Genomic DNA, 18,299 nt, shown 5'->3' with positions numbered 1-18,299 from the left:
ATGTTTCCGTGCTGTATGACTCTATGACTTTGAGAGTGGCCCCACATCTTAGAACATCGTGGGCCCATGGACAGGGTCTGTACTATCCCCCCTAATTTATTCTCCCTACTTTTCCATGTACTCTCCCCAAATTCTCCCTGTAACTGCATGCACTTTCCTCAGATGCTACAGTTTCCTCCCACATCCCAATGCCGGTTGATTGGGCAAAGGGCTTCTGCAAATTACCCCTCATTTACCTATGCAAAGGAGAATAATTTACAGAGAAATTAGTGGTGGAACGAGAGTGATGGGAATGCTCAGAGCTGTCATGGGTTAGATGGGCCGATGGGCTTCATTCCATGTCATAAGGAAATATGAAATTAAGTGCCGACCAATGCACTTTGAAGTTCAATGATGGAAAATCGAGCCAGACCAATTTCCTAATGAACATGACTTCACTCCTAAGGGTATAGTAGCGTGATCTACCCTAGTTAAAAACATTTTTTAATATCAATTTACACAGAAAAAAACATGCAATTGGATCCTGTTTCTTGGCTGCTATGTCAGAGCGCCATTCCTACCTTGATTGTAAATCCTGACTTTATGCCAAAGTATAATTTGGGTAACACAATGCCCCAGCTGTCAAAGCTGTTGCCTCCCAGCACCAGAGATTCAGGTCCGATCCTGCCCTCGGATGCTATCTGTGTGGAGTTTGCATGTTCTCCCTGTGACCGCGTGGGTTTCCTCCTGCATCCCAAGGACGTGCGGGTTTGGAGGTTAATCGGCCTCTGTAAATTACCCTTAATGTGCAGGGAGTGGATGTGATGAGTGAGGCAAACTAGTGTGAACAGGTGATCAATGGTCGGTGTGGACTCAGTGGACCGAAGTCCTGTTTCCATGCTGTATCTTTCAATCAGTCAACAAATCAGCCAGCATAAGTCATTGCATTATTATCATATCATATCATATCATCATATCATATATCTACAGCCGGAAACAGGCCTTTTCGGCCCTCCAAGTCCGTGCCGCCCAGTGATCCCCGTACATTAACACTATCCTACATCCACTAGGGACAATTTTTACATTTACCCAGCCAATTAACCTACATACCTGTACGTCTTTGGAGTGTGGGAGGAAACCGAAGATCTCGGAGAAAACCCACGCAGGTCTCGGGGAGAACGTACAAACTCCTTACAGTGCAGCACCCGTAGTCAGGATCGAACCTGTGTCTCCGGCGCTGCATTCGCTGTAAAGCAGCAACTCTACCGCTGCGCTACCGTGCCGACATTGTTATAGTTTTATTGCAACATTAATGACATGACTACTGTTTTTATTTGCTGACGACATCTCCCCTGTTGGAGTAAGGGCAATGTTCCAATAGTGCACACATATTAATAGGGGTCAGGAATATCAACTCAAGATTGGACTTTATAGCCTTCCATCACAGTGAGGAATGTGGGGAATCCGCTGTGGTGGATGTTTATGTTAACTTTGATGTAGTTGTGCGTCTTGTTGCTTTTTTCCGTATGGCTGTATGGTCATTCGTATCTCACTGTACCTTAAGAAAATAACTGCAGATGCTGGTACAAATCGATTTATTCACAAAATGCTGGAGTAACTCAGCAGGTCAGGCAGCATCTCAGGAGAGAAGGAATGGGTGACGTTTCGGGTCGAGACCCTTCTTCAGACCCTTCTTCACCGTACCTTAATTGGTACATGTGCCAATAAAAGACGGTTGAAACCATCGATTCGGTGGGTTGGGTGCAAACCTTGAGTCAGAGGCCATGAGTTCAGACCTTAGCACCAGTGGGCACAATGGCCTTCTTTGGTGCTGACATGTTTAGTTCAGTTCAGTTTAGTTTGGTTTGGTTTGGTTTGATTTAGTTTACTTTAGGTTAGTTTAGTTTAGTTTAGTTTATTGTCATGTGTACCAAGGTCCAGTGAAAAGCTTGAGTAAGAAGGTTTACACCGAAGGTAGACACAAAATGCTGGAGTAACTCAGCCAGTTAAGCAGAATCGCTGGCGTGAACAAATAGGTGATGATTCAGGTTGGAATCCTTCTACAGACTGATTGTAGTAGGGGGAAGAAATCTGGAAACGTGGTTGGGGTGGAACAAACCTTGGCAATTTAGTTAAATTGAAGGTTTTTATTCACAAAATGCTGGAGTAACTCAGCAGGTCAGGCGAAAATGAACAAACCTCTGAATTCAAAGGAAGCCTTAAACACACACCTAAGAACTTCAATTATATATTTATGGCCTCTAGATGACTGAGAGAAAGGCTGTGAACATTCTATGCAATCCTAGAGCAAATACAATTATCATCTCAATATTTTGCTTAGGAAACACTTAATGGTTTGACATGGGTGGTAAAAATCTACTTCAGCAGTTCTTAAAATATTGTGGGATATGTTCTTCTAGGGGCGGCACAGTGTCGCAGCGGTAGAGTTGCTGCCTTACAATGCCAGAGACCCGGGTTTGATCCTGACTATGTACAGTCCTGGGTGCTGTGTGTACAGAGTTTGTACGTTCACCCCGTGACCACGTGGGTTTTCTCCAGGTTCTCCGGTTTCCTCCCACATTCCAAAGGCATACAGGTTTGTAGGTTAATTGGCTTTGGTAAGATTGTAAATTGTCCCTCGTGCGTAGGATAGTATTGGTGTACGGAAATCATGGTCGGCGCAGACTCAGTGGGCTGAAGGGCCTGTTTCCGTGCTGGATCTCTAAACTCTACACTCCAATGGCAAGTTAAAAATGCAGCCAAATGGTGGTCTAGGAATCATGTTTGGCACAAACATTGTGGGCCGAAGGACCTGTTCTTGTGCTTTACTGTTCTGTGTTCTATGTTCTAACCCACTATCTTGTTTATTTGTTCCACAGCTATGGCAAACATGTGCAGCACTTTAAGGTCCTTCGTGATAAAGACAGCAAATATTATCTGTGGGATGAGAAGTTTCACTCCTTGAATGAGCTCGTGGACTTCTACAGGACCACTACAATCGCAAAGAAGCAACAGATTTTCCTGAGAGATACAAAACCTGATGAAGAGGTAAAATGATTGTAGAAAACTACAGTGGAATATTAGGGTAGCAGTAGAATTGCTGCCTCACAGCGCCAGAGTCACGGGTTCGATCCTGACTGCGGATCATCCTTGTGACGCCGTGGGTTTTATCCGGGTGCACTGGTTTTCACCCACACTCCAAAGACGTACAGGATCGCGCCCGGGTGGTGTTGGAGAGGGACTACGTGCTGTCCACGGGCACCCTGGAGGATTTCCGGGACCGCTGGGCACCACGGGGGATTGAATGTATCCTGGATGGGGATTGTAATATATTTGTATAATAGTTTCAATTGGTATATTTGTTTGGATAGAATTCTGGTGGTGGGTTCTGTTTTGGTTTTATTGTATTGTATATATTATTTTAATATTTGAATAAATATTTTTGATTTATAAAAAATAAAAATAAAAAGACGTACAGGGTTGTAGGTTAATTGGCTTGTGTGACTTGTAAATTGTCCCTAGTGTGTAGGATAGTGCTTGTGCACGGGGTGATCGCTGGTCAGCAAGGACTCAATGGACCGAAGGGCCTGTTTCCATGCTCTATCTCCAAATTCTTAAGTAAAGTGAAGTTTAAGGTACAATCACAACATTCAAAAGACATTTAGACAAGTAAATGGATAGGACAGGTTTAGAGGGATATGGGCCAAACGCAGGCAGGTGGGACTAGTGTAGATGGGGCATGTTGGTCGGTGTGGGCAAGTTGGGCCGTAGGGCCTGTTTCCACACTGTATGACTCTATGAGTTAAAATCAATGGAGGGGATTCACACTGAATCAAAACATGTCATTGGTCCCGACTGATCCATGCTGATGTTTATCATCTACATGAGCCTCCTCTCGCCCCCTCCGTATCGAACCCTATGGGAATATCCCACTATTCTCTGCTCCTTCATGTGCTTTTCCAGCATCTCTGCTGCAGGAGCAAGTTTCATATTCGTGCTATGAATGAATACTATAGCAAGGTCGGCACTACAACAATGTTTAAAAGACATTCGGACGGGTGGGAGGGAGGGTAGGGGGATGGGAGGGAGGGAGGGAGAGAGGGGGGATGGGAGGGGGGATGGGAGGGAGGGGGAATGGGAGAGAGGGAGGTAGGGAGGGAGGGAGGGAGGGAGGATGTGAGGGAGGGGGGATGGGAGGGAGGGAGGGAGGGAGGGGAGATGGGAGAGAGGGAGGGAGGGACGGAGGAAAGAAAATGACAATGCTCCAACTATTCATTTGACATTTACAACGGTTTGCCTTGTGTGTGTTTATTTGGATGACTGGACTGCAGACCTTTCAGCTTGAATGTTCCACACTGACCACTCTTGTGCTGCAGATGGAGAAGCCCATGCTGGTACAGGCTTGCTTCGACTTTTCTCCACAAGACCGCTCGGAGCTGATCTTCCACCGCGGCGACGTGATTGAGGTGCTGGAATGCCTGGATGCAAACTGGTGGAAGGGGAGGTGCAACGGCCGCATCGGCTACTTCCCACGCAACTACGTTCAGGGAATCGTGCAGTAGCCCTCCACAGAGCCGCCGTCTCATCATCAACATCAGGAAGCAGCTTTCCATGTGAAACCTCTTCTGATTAACGTCAGACCGGATCCCTGCATCAGTGACTACACTTCCAACACACTTCACCGCCTGTGCTGTGCTGTGCTTTGGGAATATCCTGAGATTATGAAAGACGTTTCAAAAAATGCAAATCTCTTCTTCGTCGACTTGGGCACAAAATTACAAGTAGTCAGACTCTGTTCTTTCCTTCTGTGTAAACGTTTGTGCGTGACTTTATTTGCTTTGTACTTGGATCGAGGAACGTGGGCTGTAGAGGAGGATGGGGGTTTAATGGTTAATGTGCACAGATTGCATGTTGCTTTACTCACTTAGAATTGCTAGCTAAAGTACAACAGGTTGTCTTGCACAATTGCAGAAGGTGTTGTGGCGAAAGGAGACAGGGCCAATACCAAGTAGTAATGCAGAGAACAAACAAGTCTGTTCTAGACAGTAAGGACCGGTGCAGAAATGTGCTGATTGTGTGATTAGCTGGACTCACGTATAAATATACTGCCAGTGCACTAAATAATAGAGTGGGACAGTGAGGAGCTGGCGAGTATGTGACCATACTCTCACACTCCCGCTAGCAGAATAAAGTTGTGTCTTTACTATCAATGTCTGAGCGCAGACGGCCTTTAACGTGTCTGCGTTGGTTGAGCTAGCAAAGGCACTGGAATAATAGCCTCTGGTCACTGGAGAGCCGCTGTATGTTTTCCTAACATCATCTTGAGTAATCCTGCTCACGTGTTGATCGTTGAAACTATACCACTGTCCGTCACCGAGTGATTTTGTACAGGCGTAGTAATGCCCACCAGCAGCGCTCCCTGAATGAACCATTACCGAACAGAGTCAGTAGATCCAATCATTCTTTTCGTTAGTAGGCACAAAATGCTGGAGTAACTCAGCAGGTCAGGCAGCATCTCGGGAGAGAAGGAATGGGTGACGTTTCGGCTTTCTGCTTTGGTCAGGTTCATCACTTCTAAGATCAGGATCTTATCGAAACGTATAAAATTATTAAGGGGTTGGACACGTTAGAGGCAGGAAACATGTTCCCAATGTTGGGGGAGTCCAGAACCAGGGGCCACAGTTTAAGAATAAGGGGTAGGCCATTTAGAACAGAGATGAGGAAAAACTTTTTTAGTCAGAGAGTTGTGAATCTGTGGAATTCTCTGCCTCAGAGGGCAGTGGAGGCCAATTCTCTGAATACATTCAAGAGAGAGCTGGATAGAGCTCTTAATGATAGCGGAGTCAGGGGGTATGGGGAGAAGGCAGGAACGGGGTACAGCCATGATCACATTGAATGGTGGTGCTAGCTCGAAGGGCCGAATGGCCTTCTCCTGCACCTATTTTTTAAAAAATCACCAAAAAAAATCACCATCTTCCTGATTTGAAGAGTGTCCCCGATATGAACATTCTTCCTTTTCTCTCTTATTGCATATATATTTTGTATTCTCTCTTCACGCTCTTGTTTCTCTGCTCCTTCTCGTTCCCTGCCTCTGATGTCCTATCACTGGTACTGTTGTTGGCCAGGCAGATCTCTTCATCTACAACATCATCGTTCGTTCTTCAGGGGTGTCAGTCGTCGCCCTTCTGCTCCACGGGAGGTTTCTGTCCTCCCGGAGCTCGCCTTAGGACACCTGCCTTACGTGGTGTGACGGGTGTATTAAATGCATTTCGACTTACGATATTTTCGGTTTGCGATGGGTTTCTCGGAGCGTAACCCCATCGTAAGTTGAGGAGCACCTGGACTTCATTTCAAGTATTATGTTCAGTTCCCAATAAACTGCTGTTTCCTTATGGATATGTCGGAGCAAAAGGATTTTTATTCACCAAGCACAAGGCGTGGGATTGGTTCGCCAGGTTCATCATTACCTTTGACTGGTTCTACCCTGTTCTTTCTCCTCAAGTGCTTCTTCTTCCATTTTTTTAGCACACGCATTTTTGATTTTTTTTATTCATCTTGTGACTCGACATCTGATTTCACCTGCTTAAGGTTTTGAATACCATCCCAAGTATGCAATTCCTTTCCTGCTCCATTGTCTGATAGATAATCTTCAGTGGTCTTTACAGTGATCTTCCTTTTTCGCATCTCTATCTTCCCTTCAATCAAGTTAATGACTTTGGATATAGGCTGGAATGGGTTTGTGCTTTGGTCAGGTTCATCACTATCTTCCTGATTTGAAGAGTGTCCCCGATATCAACATTCTTCATTTCTCTCTTATTGCATATTTTTTGTATTCTCTCAGGACAAAAAGAGACTACAGACTTTTGCTTCTTGAGTAGAGCTACTGCTCGTGGAAAAAAAACTGTTTTTATGTCTGGCTGTGTTGGCTTTGACAGTCCGGAGTCGCCTTCCAGAGGGAAGTGCTTCAAAGAGTTTGTGGCCAGGGTGAGAGGGGTCAGAGATGATCTTGCCCGCTCGCTTCCTGGCCCTTGCAGTGCACAGTTCATCAATGGGTGGAAGGTTGCAGCCAACAATCTTCCTTCTCAGCTGATCGAACGATTCGTTGCAGTCTCCAGATGTCGTGCTTGGTGGCTGAGCCAAACCAGACCATGATGGAGAAGGTGAGGACAGACTCTACAATGCCTGTGGCAGATTGTGTTTCCTCAGCTGCCGCAGGAAGTACATCTTCTATTGGGCCTTTTTGACTGTGGAGTCGATGGTGGCCCCCCATTTAAGGTCCTTGGAGATGATGGTGCAAAGAAACTTAAATCATTCCACAGATGTGACTGTGGTGTTGTTGATGGTGATTGGGGGGAGGGGAGGGGGAGCTTTCCTAAAGTCTACAATCAATTCCACTGTCTTAAGAACATTGAGCTCCTGGTTGTTTTTATGAAGGCACCAGGATGCCAGCTGTGTCACTTCCTGTCTGTAGGCAGATTCCTCCCCATCCTGGATCAGTCCAATCAGGGTTGTGTCATCCGCAAACTTGAGGAGCTTGACAGAGGAGTCTGTGGAGGTGCAGTCGTTGGTGTAGAGAGAGTAAAGAAGAGGGGAGAGTACGCAGCCTTGCGGTGATTCTATGCTGAGGGTCAACGGGTTCGAGATGAGCTTTCCCAGCCTCACATGCTGCTTCCTGTCTGTCAGGAAGTTGGTGATCCACTGACAGAGGGGTTCAGGCACTGTCAACTGGGAGAGTTTGGAGTGTAGTATCTCTGGCACAATGGTGTTAAATGCAGAGTTAAAATCCACAAACCTAAATCCTTTTATAGGTCACCTGGCGGTCTAGGTGCTGGAGGATGAAGTGCAGGCCTAGGTTGACTGCGTCATCCACCGATCTATTGGCCCGGTATGCAAACTGCAGAGGCTCCAGCCTCTGCAGGAGGTTGCATAGCAACCCGCCTGAGGGAGATTGTGTACCAACCCGCCTCCCAGCCCGGGTGGTCGCCATTGGTAGAGCAGGAGCACATGGCCGCTGGCTGGGTGAGGTCACGTGGGGCGTGGGTGGTGAGGTCACCTTTTGTCCCTTATTTGAGAGTGAGAAAGTTGGCAATCCTACCGACTACGCCAATGTTAACGCCCATTCGCCCTCTGAAATAACAAACACCATCAGACACTGATAGTAAAGGCACAACTTTATTCCACTAGCGAGTGTGGGAGAGTCACTGCAAGTATGGTCACATACTTGCCAGCTCCTCGCGGCAATCCCACTCTATTATTTTGTGCACCGGCAGTACATTTATACGTGAGTAGTCACGGGTCCAGTTAATGTTTGTGATGTTTTTCAGCTGGGCCAGCACGTCTTTCAAAGGTCTTCATGACTCCAGAGGTCAGTGCGACAAGGCTGTAGTCATTAAGACCAGTGATCCTTGTCCGCTCACATATCTTTTCCAACCTGTTCTACTAGGCTATCATAGTTGCTTATTATGTTATTCACAAGCCAAGAAAGACCTCTAGTAACACCTTCGTCAATTTTAATACTGTCTCCCATAATGGCACAACATTGTTCAATATGGGCTTAGTGTGGAGGTCCACGCGTTGTGCAAACTCTCCATTTAATCATTAACCGATACAGCCCCATCGCTCACGCGCGCGTGCCAGAGTTCAAATTCCAGCGGCAATTACTTTGTTCTCCGCCCACACATGACGGCCGCCCCCCAGACCCCATGATTGGTCAGCCCAGATCACGCCCAGTCCACGCGAGAGTTCGAGCCCGACAAACGACGGTTCGAAGCCAAAATGACTCAGCTCGCCACAGTAGCATTTATTCTCATTGACCACTTCATTCAATGAAAGGTCTTCGATGAACTCACCCTCCCTTTAAGCTTCTTTACAATCTTGTTTGTTTGCCAGTACTTGGATGGGTTTGCCAGCAATCCTAGGATCACTTACTACCTCTTCCAGAACCCTTTTTACTTCTGGCAATCTCAAAATGTCACTGGAATCCACAACAAAAATAATTCCAAAGTCAAGTCAAGTCAAGTCAATTTTATTTGTATAGCACATTTAAAAACAACCCACGTTGACCAAAGACGTCTGTATAATAGCTCTTCCAAATCTTTCTGATGTTTTTCAGTGTAGGCTCGGACAGTGTAAGCCGACACTGTAGGCCAAGCCATTGTTGGCCAGGGGGCCCGGTGGAGGCCCAGGCACCGCCTAACGGAGGTTGCGTAGCAACACGTCTGAGGGAGATTGCGTACCAACCCGCCTCCCAGCCCGGGTGGCCGCCATTGGTGGAGCAGGAGCACATGGCCGCTGGCTGGGTGAGGTCACGTGGGGCGCGGGTGGTGAGGTCACCTTTTGTCCCTTATTTGAGAGTGAGAAAGTTGGCAATCCTACCGACTACGCCAATGTTAAAGCCCATTCGCGCTCTGAAATAACAAACACCATCAGACACTGATAGTAAAGACACAACTTTATTCTGCTAGCGGGTGTGGGAGAGTCACTGCAAGTATGGTCACATACTTGCCAGCTCCTCGCGGCAATCCCACTCTATTATTTTGTGCACCGGCAGTACATTTATATGTGAGTAGTCACGGGTCCAGCTAATCACACAATCAGCACATTTTTGCACCGGTTCTTATTGTCTAGAATAGACTTATTGTTCTTTGCAGTAATACTTGGTATCTGGCCTTTCTCAAGTGCCTGGCCAGTCACAACACCTTCTGCAGTTGTGCAAAACAACCTGTTATACTTTAGCTAGCAATTCTAAGTGAGCAAAGCAGGCTCACCAGGCGCAACATGCAATCTGTGCACATTAACTCTTATAATCCCATCCTCCTCTACATTTGATGCAAAAATCCAAACTATATCCTGAGAAGTTACCTGAGCTCCGCGGATGTATAAATCTGCAGTCACTTGCAGCTCTAAATGTTTGATAGTATTGGCAGCAATACTGTCTCTGTAACATTTGAGGCTGTTGCAAAAATATTTTTTTTAAATGATCATCTTCACAAATAAAATGTACAGTATGGAATACATTCCAGCTCTTCATTTCTCTTGATACTGATCTCGATACAGGCTAGTTTGCCTCTTAAAATCAATCATCGTGCTATCGATTCATAGAGTCATACAGTGTGGGAATAGACCCTTTGGCCCAACTTGCCCACACTGGACAAGATGCCCCAGTAGTCCCACCTGCCTGTGTTTGGCCATATCCCTCTAAACCATTCCTATCCATGCGTCCTGTCCAAGTCTCCTTTAAATATTGTTATAGTACCTGCCTCAACTACCAACTACCCATATACCCACCAGCCTCTGTGAAAAAGTTGCCCCTTGGGTTCCTATTAAATCTTTCCACTTTCACCCTAAACCTATGACCCCTGCTTCTTAATTCCCCTATTTTGAGTAAAAGACTCTCTGCACTCACCCTATTTAGTTTATTATTGTCGCATGTACTGAGGTTTAGTGAAAGCTGTGTAGGAAGCTTTTGTGTTGCGTGCTATCCAGTCAGCGAAAAGACTATACGTGATTATAATCTATCCCCCTCATGATCTTATACACCTTTATCAGATCACCCTCGTCCTCCTGCATTCCAAGGAATCAAGTCCTAGCCTGCTCAAGTTCTCCCTATAGCTCAAGTCCTGGCAACATCCTCGTAAAGCCTTGTGAACAAATACTTACCCTGGCCAAGCAGCGTGTGAAGAGTATTAAACAGTTCAAGGTTGCTTGGGTGTCCTGCTAACTACAGACGACACCCCATGAGAAAGTAACAGAACCACTCATGAATTTGAGTTGTAAACTAGACCAAGTGGACCCGTTGGGCCACTCTCGCCCCTCCCTCCCCCCCCTCTCCCTCCCCCTCCCTCCCTCCCCCCCAACATTCCAGGCAGTTACACAACAGGCTCCATCAGCCAAACTGCTGCTGGTTTCATGCCTGTAAAATGGCACTTGTGGCCTGTTGTATACATACCTGCAGAGCGGCACAGTGGCGCAGAGGTAGAGTTGCTGCCTTGCAGCACTAGGGACCCGGGTTCGATCCTGACTACGGAGTTTGTACGTTCTCCCCGTGACTGCATGGGTTTTCTCCGGGTGCTCCGGTTTCCTCCCACACTCCAAAGACCTTCAGGTTTGTAGGTTAATTAGTTTGTGTAAATTGTCCCTAGTGTGTGTAGGATAGAACTAGCGTGTATGGATGGTCGCTGGTGAGCGTGGACTCAGTAGGCAGAAGGGCCTGCTTCCACTCTGTATCTCTAAACTAAACTAAACTAAACAATTGCAAAATGTTTGCAACAGTTTAAACAGTTAAAGACCGAGTGAGCCAACCTTTCCTCTGCACTAAGCAAGTGGCCGATTAATACTCACATCAACATTTTTGTTTGCACGTTCTCTCGGTGACCGCGTGGGTTTCCCCCGAGTGCTCCAGTTCCCTCCCACATCCCAAAGGGACGTGTGGGTTTGTAGGTAAATTGGCCCTTAATGTGAAGGGAGTGGATGAGAAAGTAGAATAACGTAGAGCTAGTGTAAGTGGGTGATCGATGGTCGGCATGGATTCGGTGGGCCGAAGGGCCTGTTTCCATGCTGCATCTCTTCAAAAAACATCTTCATAGACTTGGATTTCTTGAAGAATAGCTGATTTTAATAATCACCTGTGACAGACCACAACAATAAGATCAAAGCTACAAAGGCGGGAAATCAGAAATGAACTCACATCTAAAATGTAAGAATCTGCATCCTCTCCAGTCGTTGGGTGGCTTGATATCCATAGGAACCTCCTAGGAATCTCCCAGCAGTGTTTGAAATTTTAAACCAGATGCAGAGTGTGGGAATAGGCAGTTCAGGAATTAAAAGTGGTCCATAGACCAAAGATTTGAGTGGCGGTTTTATGTTCAAACACTCTGTAGGTGAATCTTCAAACTCGATTTGGATCTGAGCTATGAAACAATGTATTATGAGAGAGAGAGTTAAAGAGTGGTAAAAGAGCAAAAAACAAACTGCTGGAGGAGGGCAGCACAGTGGCTCAGTGGTAGAGTTGCTGCTTTACAGCGCCAGAGACCCGGGTTCGATCCTGACTACAGGTGCTATCTGTGCGGAGTTTCTACATTCTCCCCGTGACTGCGTGGGTTCTCTCCGGGTGCTCCCACACTCCAAAGACGTACAGGTTGGTAGGTTAATTGGCTTTGGTAAAATTGTAAATTATCCCTAGTGTGTAGGATAGTGCTAATGTACCGGGTGATCGCTGGTCGGCATGGACTCAGTGGGCCGAAGGGCCTGTTTCCATGCTGTATCTCTAAACTAAACTACAGGAACTCAATGGGTCGAGCAGCATCTGTGGGGAAGGGATTGTCGACCATTCTGGTCGACTCCCTGCGTTCAGGACTGACCCCTTTGCCTGCACAGTTGCTGCTTGACCTCGGCCTGTTGAGTTCCATTCTCGCTCCATATTCCAGTTTCTGCCATCGCACAGGTGAGAGGTAGGTTTAAGTGGGCATCTAAGCGCAGGAGGGAGAATCAAAGAGGAGGTGGAGGGAGTCGGTGACAGCACCAAATGCTGGACAAACGGCCAGGTAAGAAAAACCGGGGGCAGGGGCAGAGATGGGGATGGGGATGAGGGTTCTTACCCCCAAGGTCGGCAGCAGGAGGCACCTCCCCGGGGAACAAGCGCTGAAGAGGGCCGGCAAGGAGAGGGAGGACGGTTTGCGAGACGGGCCATTGTGGCCAAGCTGCAGCTGGGATTATGAAATAGGGCCAAAATGGTGCCACTTGCATATAGCCTCAGTGGGCTGTTCTGTACATTCTGCACTAACTGGGGATTGTGCTTATGTATGGTGATAGTCTTGTTTAGCTGTATGCAAAAAAACGTATTTCACTGTACTTTGGTACACGTTTAGTTTAATTTAGTTTATTGTCACGTGTACAGTGAAAATCCTGATAATAAAGAAACCGGTGAACCATCACTGAGATAAGAGAGGAGAAATTTAGGAAGGAGTCCAATGTCTTGCTATGTTTCAAAGACCACTGTTGCTCCCCACTCTCCCTACATCTCCCACACTTCTCATAGTGCAGAGGGGTGGGGAGAAGGCAGGGTGAGAGGAGGGCAGAGATTTGGGACCATTACAGGGCTGGAGAAGACTACAGCAATCAGGGCTGAAATGGAACGAATAATTTTCTCACACAACCACGAGATATTTCCTCAAGAACATAACGGAAACCAGTTTTCCTACAAATTCCACTGATTATCCTTTTGCTGGAATCACATGCGACAAAACATACATTCGGGCTTCTTATAGATGGAGCACCATTTGCTGACTCAGGCAAAGTACGCGTACAGAAAGATGTTCACGGAGACGAGGATGATTGCGTTTATACAACACACCCGTGACCAGAAGGGGCTCTCGTGGATGTCGGTGAGGTTGCGCTGTTGGTTGCCATTGTCTCCCCCTGTCCTGGTACTGCGGCAGAGGTCAGTCCACGACCGCTTCTGTCGTATCGTCCCCACTGTACCTAGCACCCAAAGAACGGAAGAATATAGTAAGTGAATAATTAGGCCACAAGACTAGAAGACGTCAAGAGTCAAAAGTGTTTTATTGTCATATGTCCCGAAACGGAACAATTAAATTCTTACTTTCAACAGCACAATAGATATGTAAAGGTTGTACTCTGTAAACACCATTTTTTTTGTATTCGTGTCATCACACAACTGTTTGCCAATAGCGAGCAAATTTTAGTGCCACGTCGTTGGCCTCTGCAAGATCCTTCACAGTGCATGTGTCATGCAGCATGTCACAGCTCAGGAGATGTTCCATAGTCTGGAGGCCCCGTCCGCACTCGCAGTCTGCCGCATCTTCAGTACATCCGCACTTCAGCACTTTCGATTTGCTCCTCCCCACGCCTGTCCGCAGTCTGTTGAGACTGCGCCGGGCTATCCGCGGTTGGTCGGAACCTGGTGGGAGTTTCTCAGAGGGATCGATTGCCATGTGAATGTCTTCCGGAGATTTCTCTACTCCCTCTTCCCAGAGTTTGAGCCTTCTGGACAATGCACTGCAGTCCAGGGGATGGACAGAAGAGAGGAAACTTCTGCATGATTTCAAATGTAAACACCATAATAAACAACCAAAGAATATATATGTGTGTGTGTGTATGTATACATACGCACACACACACACACACACACACACACACACACACACACACACACACACACACACACACACATATTATATGGTTGTTTTTTATGGTGTTTACAGAGTACTACATTTACATATCTGTATTTATAGATGGATACATACAAACACACAAATATATATATATATATACATACACCGATCAGCCAAAACATTATGACCACTGACAGGTGAAGTTAATAACATTGGTTATCTTGTTACAATGGCACCTGTCAAGGGGTGGAATATATTAGGCAGCAAGTGAACAGTCAGTTCTTGAAGTTGATGTGGTGAAAGCAGGAGAAATGGGCAGATGTAAAGACCTGAGCGACTTTGTTATGGCCAGACGACTGGGTCAGAGCATCTCTGAAACGGCAAGGATTGTGTGGTGCTCCCGGTCAGCAGTGGTAAGTACCTAACCGACAGTGGTCCGAGGAGGGACAAACCACAAACTGCGACAGGGTGTTGGGCGCCCAAGGCTCATCGATGCACGACGGTAACAAAGGCTATCCCGTCTGATCCAAACCAACTGTGGGAAGACGACAAGCCATGTGATGCTCTGGCCAATGTTCTGCTGGGAAACCCTGGGTCCGGCCATTCATGTGGACGTCAATTTGACACGTGTCACCTACCTAAACATCGTTGCAGACCAGGTACACCCCTTCATGGCAATGGTATTCCCTGATGGCAGTGGCCTCTTTCAGCAGGATAATGCATCCTGCCACACTGCACACATTGTTCGGGAATGGTTTGAGGAACATGATGAAGTGTTCACGGTGTTGCCCTGGCCTCCAAATTCTCCAGATCTCAATCCGATTGAGCATCTGTGGGATGTGCTGGATCGACAAGTCCGATCCACGGTGGCTCCACCTCGCAACTTGCAGGACTTGAAGGATCTGCTGCTAATGTTTTGGTGCCAGGGTTCTTGTAGAGTCCATGCCTCAGCGGGTTGGCGCTGTTTTGGAGGCACACGGAGGACCAACAGCATATTAGGCGGGTGGTCATAATGTTTTAGCTGATCGGTGTACATACATACATATATATATATATATATATATAAGTATATATACATTGTATAGTATATATATCACCCCGTACACTAGCAATGTCCTACACACTAGGGACAGTCTACAATTAACAGGAGCCAATTAACGTACGTCTTTGGAGTGCGGGAGGAAACCGGAGTAACGAGAAAACCCATGCAGTCACAGGGGGAACATACAAGCTCCGGACAGACAGCACCTGTAGTCGGGAGCGAACCTGGCTCTCTGGCAATGTAAGGCAGCAATTCTACCACTGTGTCACTGTGCCGCCCTTTCAATGGTTCAATGGCTCAGGGTCACATTTATTGGTGAAACTGTCCAGTAAACCATTGTCAAGATGAGATAGGAAGGTGCAAATGACCCACAGAATGAGCAGTGTGCCTTCCCACCTGCAAAATGCCAGAACGTTGAAGTCATCCTACCTTCTGTCCCATTCTCCCAGGCCTGCCCTTCAGGAGATGTCTTTGGCAGGGAGATGTCTGACGACCTTCTGTCTCGTGGAAGTGTCCACCACGTCACACCTGTCGTCTAAGGATCAACCATATTTAGTACTTACATTTATTGAAAATCTGGAATAATGCAGCCATTAAGTGAACACATTTTAGTACGAATAGCACAGCTCCAATAAAAAACAAAAAGTAAGAAATAAATAAACCGCTGGAGGAGCCAAAATGTAACAGGGAGGAACCACAGATGCTGATTTATGCCAAAGATAGACACAGTGTTGGAGTAACTTAATGGGTCAGGCAGCATCGCTGGAGTTAAAAGGAGAGGTGACTTTTCGAGTTCGGACCCTTCTTCAGAACCCTACTATAAATAGAATTCAGAAAAATCCCATACTGAAACGTCACCCATCATTTTTTTTCTCCAGAGATGCTGCCTGACCCGCTGAGTTACTCCAGCACTTTGTGCATGTCAGGCAGCATCTGTGGAGGAGCCACAAGGAATGGCAGTGGCTCGAATCTTGAATGTAACACAAAGAGCTGGAGGATCTCAGCGGGTCAGGCGGCATCTGTGGAGGGAAAGGAGTTGTTGACGTTTCGGGTTGGGAAAGCTGCACCACTTTATGAGAGTATCCACCAATTCTGTGGAGAACGAACCTGGGCTAATGTTCCAGATCCGTGATCGGCAAAGTGAGGAGATAAATGTGGGAGCGATAGAGGTGGAGAAGGAGCATCAGTGAAGGGGTGCAAACCAAAGTTGTTAGTACCAATATTTTCAGTGCCATCTAATTAATTGATGAATCACGGCAATTAGTGAGGGGTGATCTTAAAGAGGTGTATAAAATCACGAGGGGAATGCATAAGGTGAACGCATCGTCTTTCACCCAGGGCTGGGGAATCATACCAGAGGTGATATGTTTAAGGTGAGAGGGGAGCAGTTTTGGGCAAAGATAATAGAGCAGTATGTCATGGCACCATTTTAGTAGGCAGAAACGTGCAGAAACGTTTAAAAATAAAAATAACAAAAATCTATGAATTGATAGAAGAGATATATTCTGCATTTTTATGGTATCATCACACATATTGTTCCCCCAAAACACTGATTACACTATGAGAGGCATAGCGAACGGCGGGTTGTGCTTACTAAAATGGCGGACTTTCCGCTCCTTTGCCTACTACACCAGTACAGGCGATTTTGACGGAGTGGTTCATCTTGCTCCTCTAGTATCTTTGGTTTTGGGCCCCATATCTGAGGAAGGATGTACTGGCGTTGGAGAGGGTCCAGAGGAAGTTTACTAGAATGATCCCAAGAATGATTGGGTTAACATATGAGGAGCGTTTGACAGCACTGGGCCTGTACTCGCTGGAGTGTAGAAGGATGAGGGGGGACTTACCGAATGGTGAAAGGCCTGGATGTGGAGAGGATGTTTCCACTAGCCTCAGAATAAAAGGACATAGCTTTGAAAAAGAGATGAGGAGGAATTTATTTCGTCAGAGGGCGGTGAATCTCTGGAATTCATTGCCACAGAAGGCCATCAATGGATATTTTTAAGGAGGAGATTGAATGATTCTTGATTAGTGCGGGTGTCGGGCGTTTTGGGGAGAAAGCAGGAGAATGGGGTTGAGAGGGAAAGATAGATCAGCCATGATTGAATGGAGGAGTAGACTTGATGGGCTGAATGGTCTGATCCTTCTCCTGTGACTTGTGAACATGAAGTTAGGATTGGCAGATGGATGGAGATAGTAACTGCGGCTGGAGGTGATAAATGGAGAAGACAAGATGGCATAGATGGTGGATTCTGACGGGAAAGGAAGACGGGGAGTGAAATGTAGAACCAGAGTGGGGCAGAGGGGAAAGGGATATCAGGCAGGCAGAGTAGGGAGGGGTAGGTGATGAATGGGTGCAGGAGGTCGAGGAGGGGGAAGGAACTGGGCAAGAGAGGCAGAGGGATGGAAGGAAAGAAACGCTGGAAGAGTTGCATTGGCTAAACAAACGCATCATAAAGCAGAGGCTGCAACGTACCTGGCTCTCTGTGGGAGGGTCAGTCAGCAGGCTGGTTGCCACGACAACGAGAGCAGTCAAGGCGCAGAGTATGACTGCAAAGTGCAGGTAGTGAACTTTGCTCAGGATGGGCGGCCTTGGGTCGTACACCCCGCAGCGAGCCGGTGGGTAGGCAAATTCCATTATCATTCTCGCCAGTCCGATTGCCAGCCCAACCATCAGTCCCCAGAAGGCACCCTGCAAGCAAGCCGCCATTACTGACTGACTGCGACAACAACACTTAAAAGACAGTTGTAAGTTCATAAGTTTATAAGTCACAGTAGCAGAATTAGGCCATTCGGCCCATCAAGTCTACTCTGCCATTCAAGCATGGCTGATCTATCTCTCCCTCTCAACCCCATTCTCCTGCCTTCTCCCCATACTAATCAAGATTCTGTCAATCTCCACCATAAAAACTTCCATTGACGGCCTCCACAGCCTTCTGTGGCAATGAATTCCACAGATTCACCACCCACTGACTAAATAAATTCATCCTCATCTCCTTTCTAAAGGTACATCCTTTTATTCTGAGGCTGTGGCCTCCGGTCCTAGACTCTCCCACTAGTGCAAACATCCCCTTCACATCCACTCTATCCAGGCCTTTCATTATTTGGCAAGTTTCCCTCATCCTTCTACACTCCAGCGAGTATCATAT

General features: G+C 46.8%; 2 protein-coding genes across 2 annotated transcripts in view; one reads left to right on the top strand and one right to left on the bottom strand.

The window, feature by feature from the left end:
• The window catches only part of LOC144604068 (GRB2-related adapter protein-like), a 44,142-nt gene extending 34,165 nt beyond the window's left edge, over positions 1 to 9,977 (top strand). The window contains exons 4-5 of the mRNA XM_078418143.1: positions 2,859 to 3,027; positions 4,356 to 9,977. Of these exons, the coding sequence (XP_078274269.1) occupies positions 2,859 to 3,027; positions 4,356 to 4,541 (355 nt within the window). The 3' untranslated portion in view covers positions 4,542 to 9,977. The remainder of the gene's footprint in view (positions 1 to 2,858; positions 3,028 to 4,355) is intronic.
• Positions 9,978 to 12,903: 2,926 nt separating this feature from the next.
• Positions 12,904 to 18,299, bottom strand: part of slc5a10 (solute carrier family 5 member 10) — a 90,585-nt gene continuing 85,189 nt past the window's right edge. Inside the window, exons 12-14 of the mRNA XM_078418549.1 lie at positions 17,627 to 17,842; positions 15,583 to 15,688; positions 12,904 to 13,458 (exon numbers count right to left, since the gene is read on the bottom strand). Coding sequence (XP_078274675.1) covers positions 13,265 to 13,458; positions 15,583 to 15,688; positions 17,627 to 17,842 — 516 coding nt within the window. The 3' untranslated portion in view covers positions 12,904 to 13,264. The remainder of the gene's footprint in view (positions 13,459 to 15,582; positions 15,689 to 17,626; positions 17,843 to 18,299) is intronic.

Source organism: Rhinoraja longicauda, chromosome 21 (assembly GCF_053455715.1).
Source record: "Rhinoraja longicauda isolate Sanriku21f chromosome 21, sRhiLon1.1, whole genome shotgun sequence".
NCBI classification, from domain to species: domain Eukaryota; kingdom Metazoa; phylum Chordata; class Chondrichthyes; order Rajiformes; family Arhynchobatidae; genus Rhinoraja; species Rhinoraja longicauda.
The sequence above is the reverse complement of the archived record's forward strand: the minus strand, read 5'-3'. Positions and strand labels throughout refer to the sequence as shown.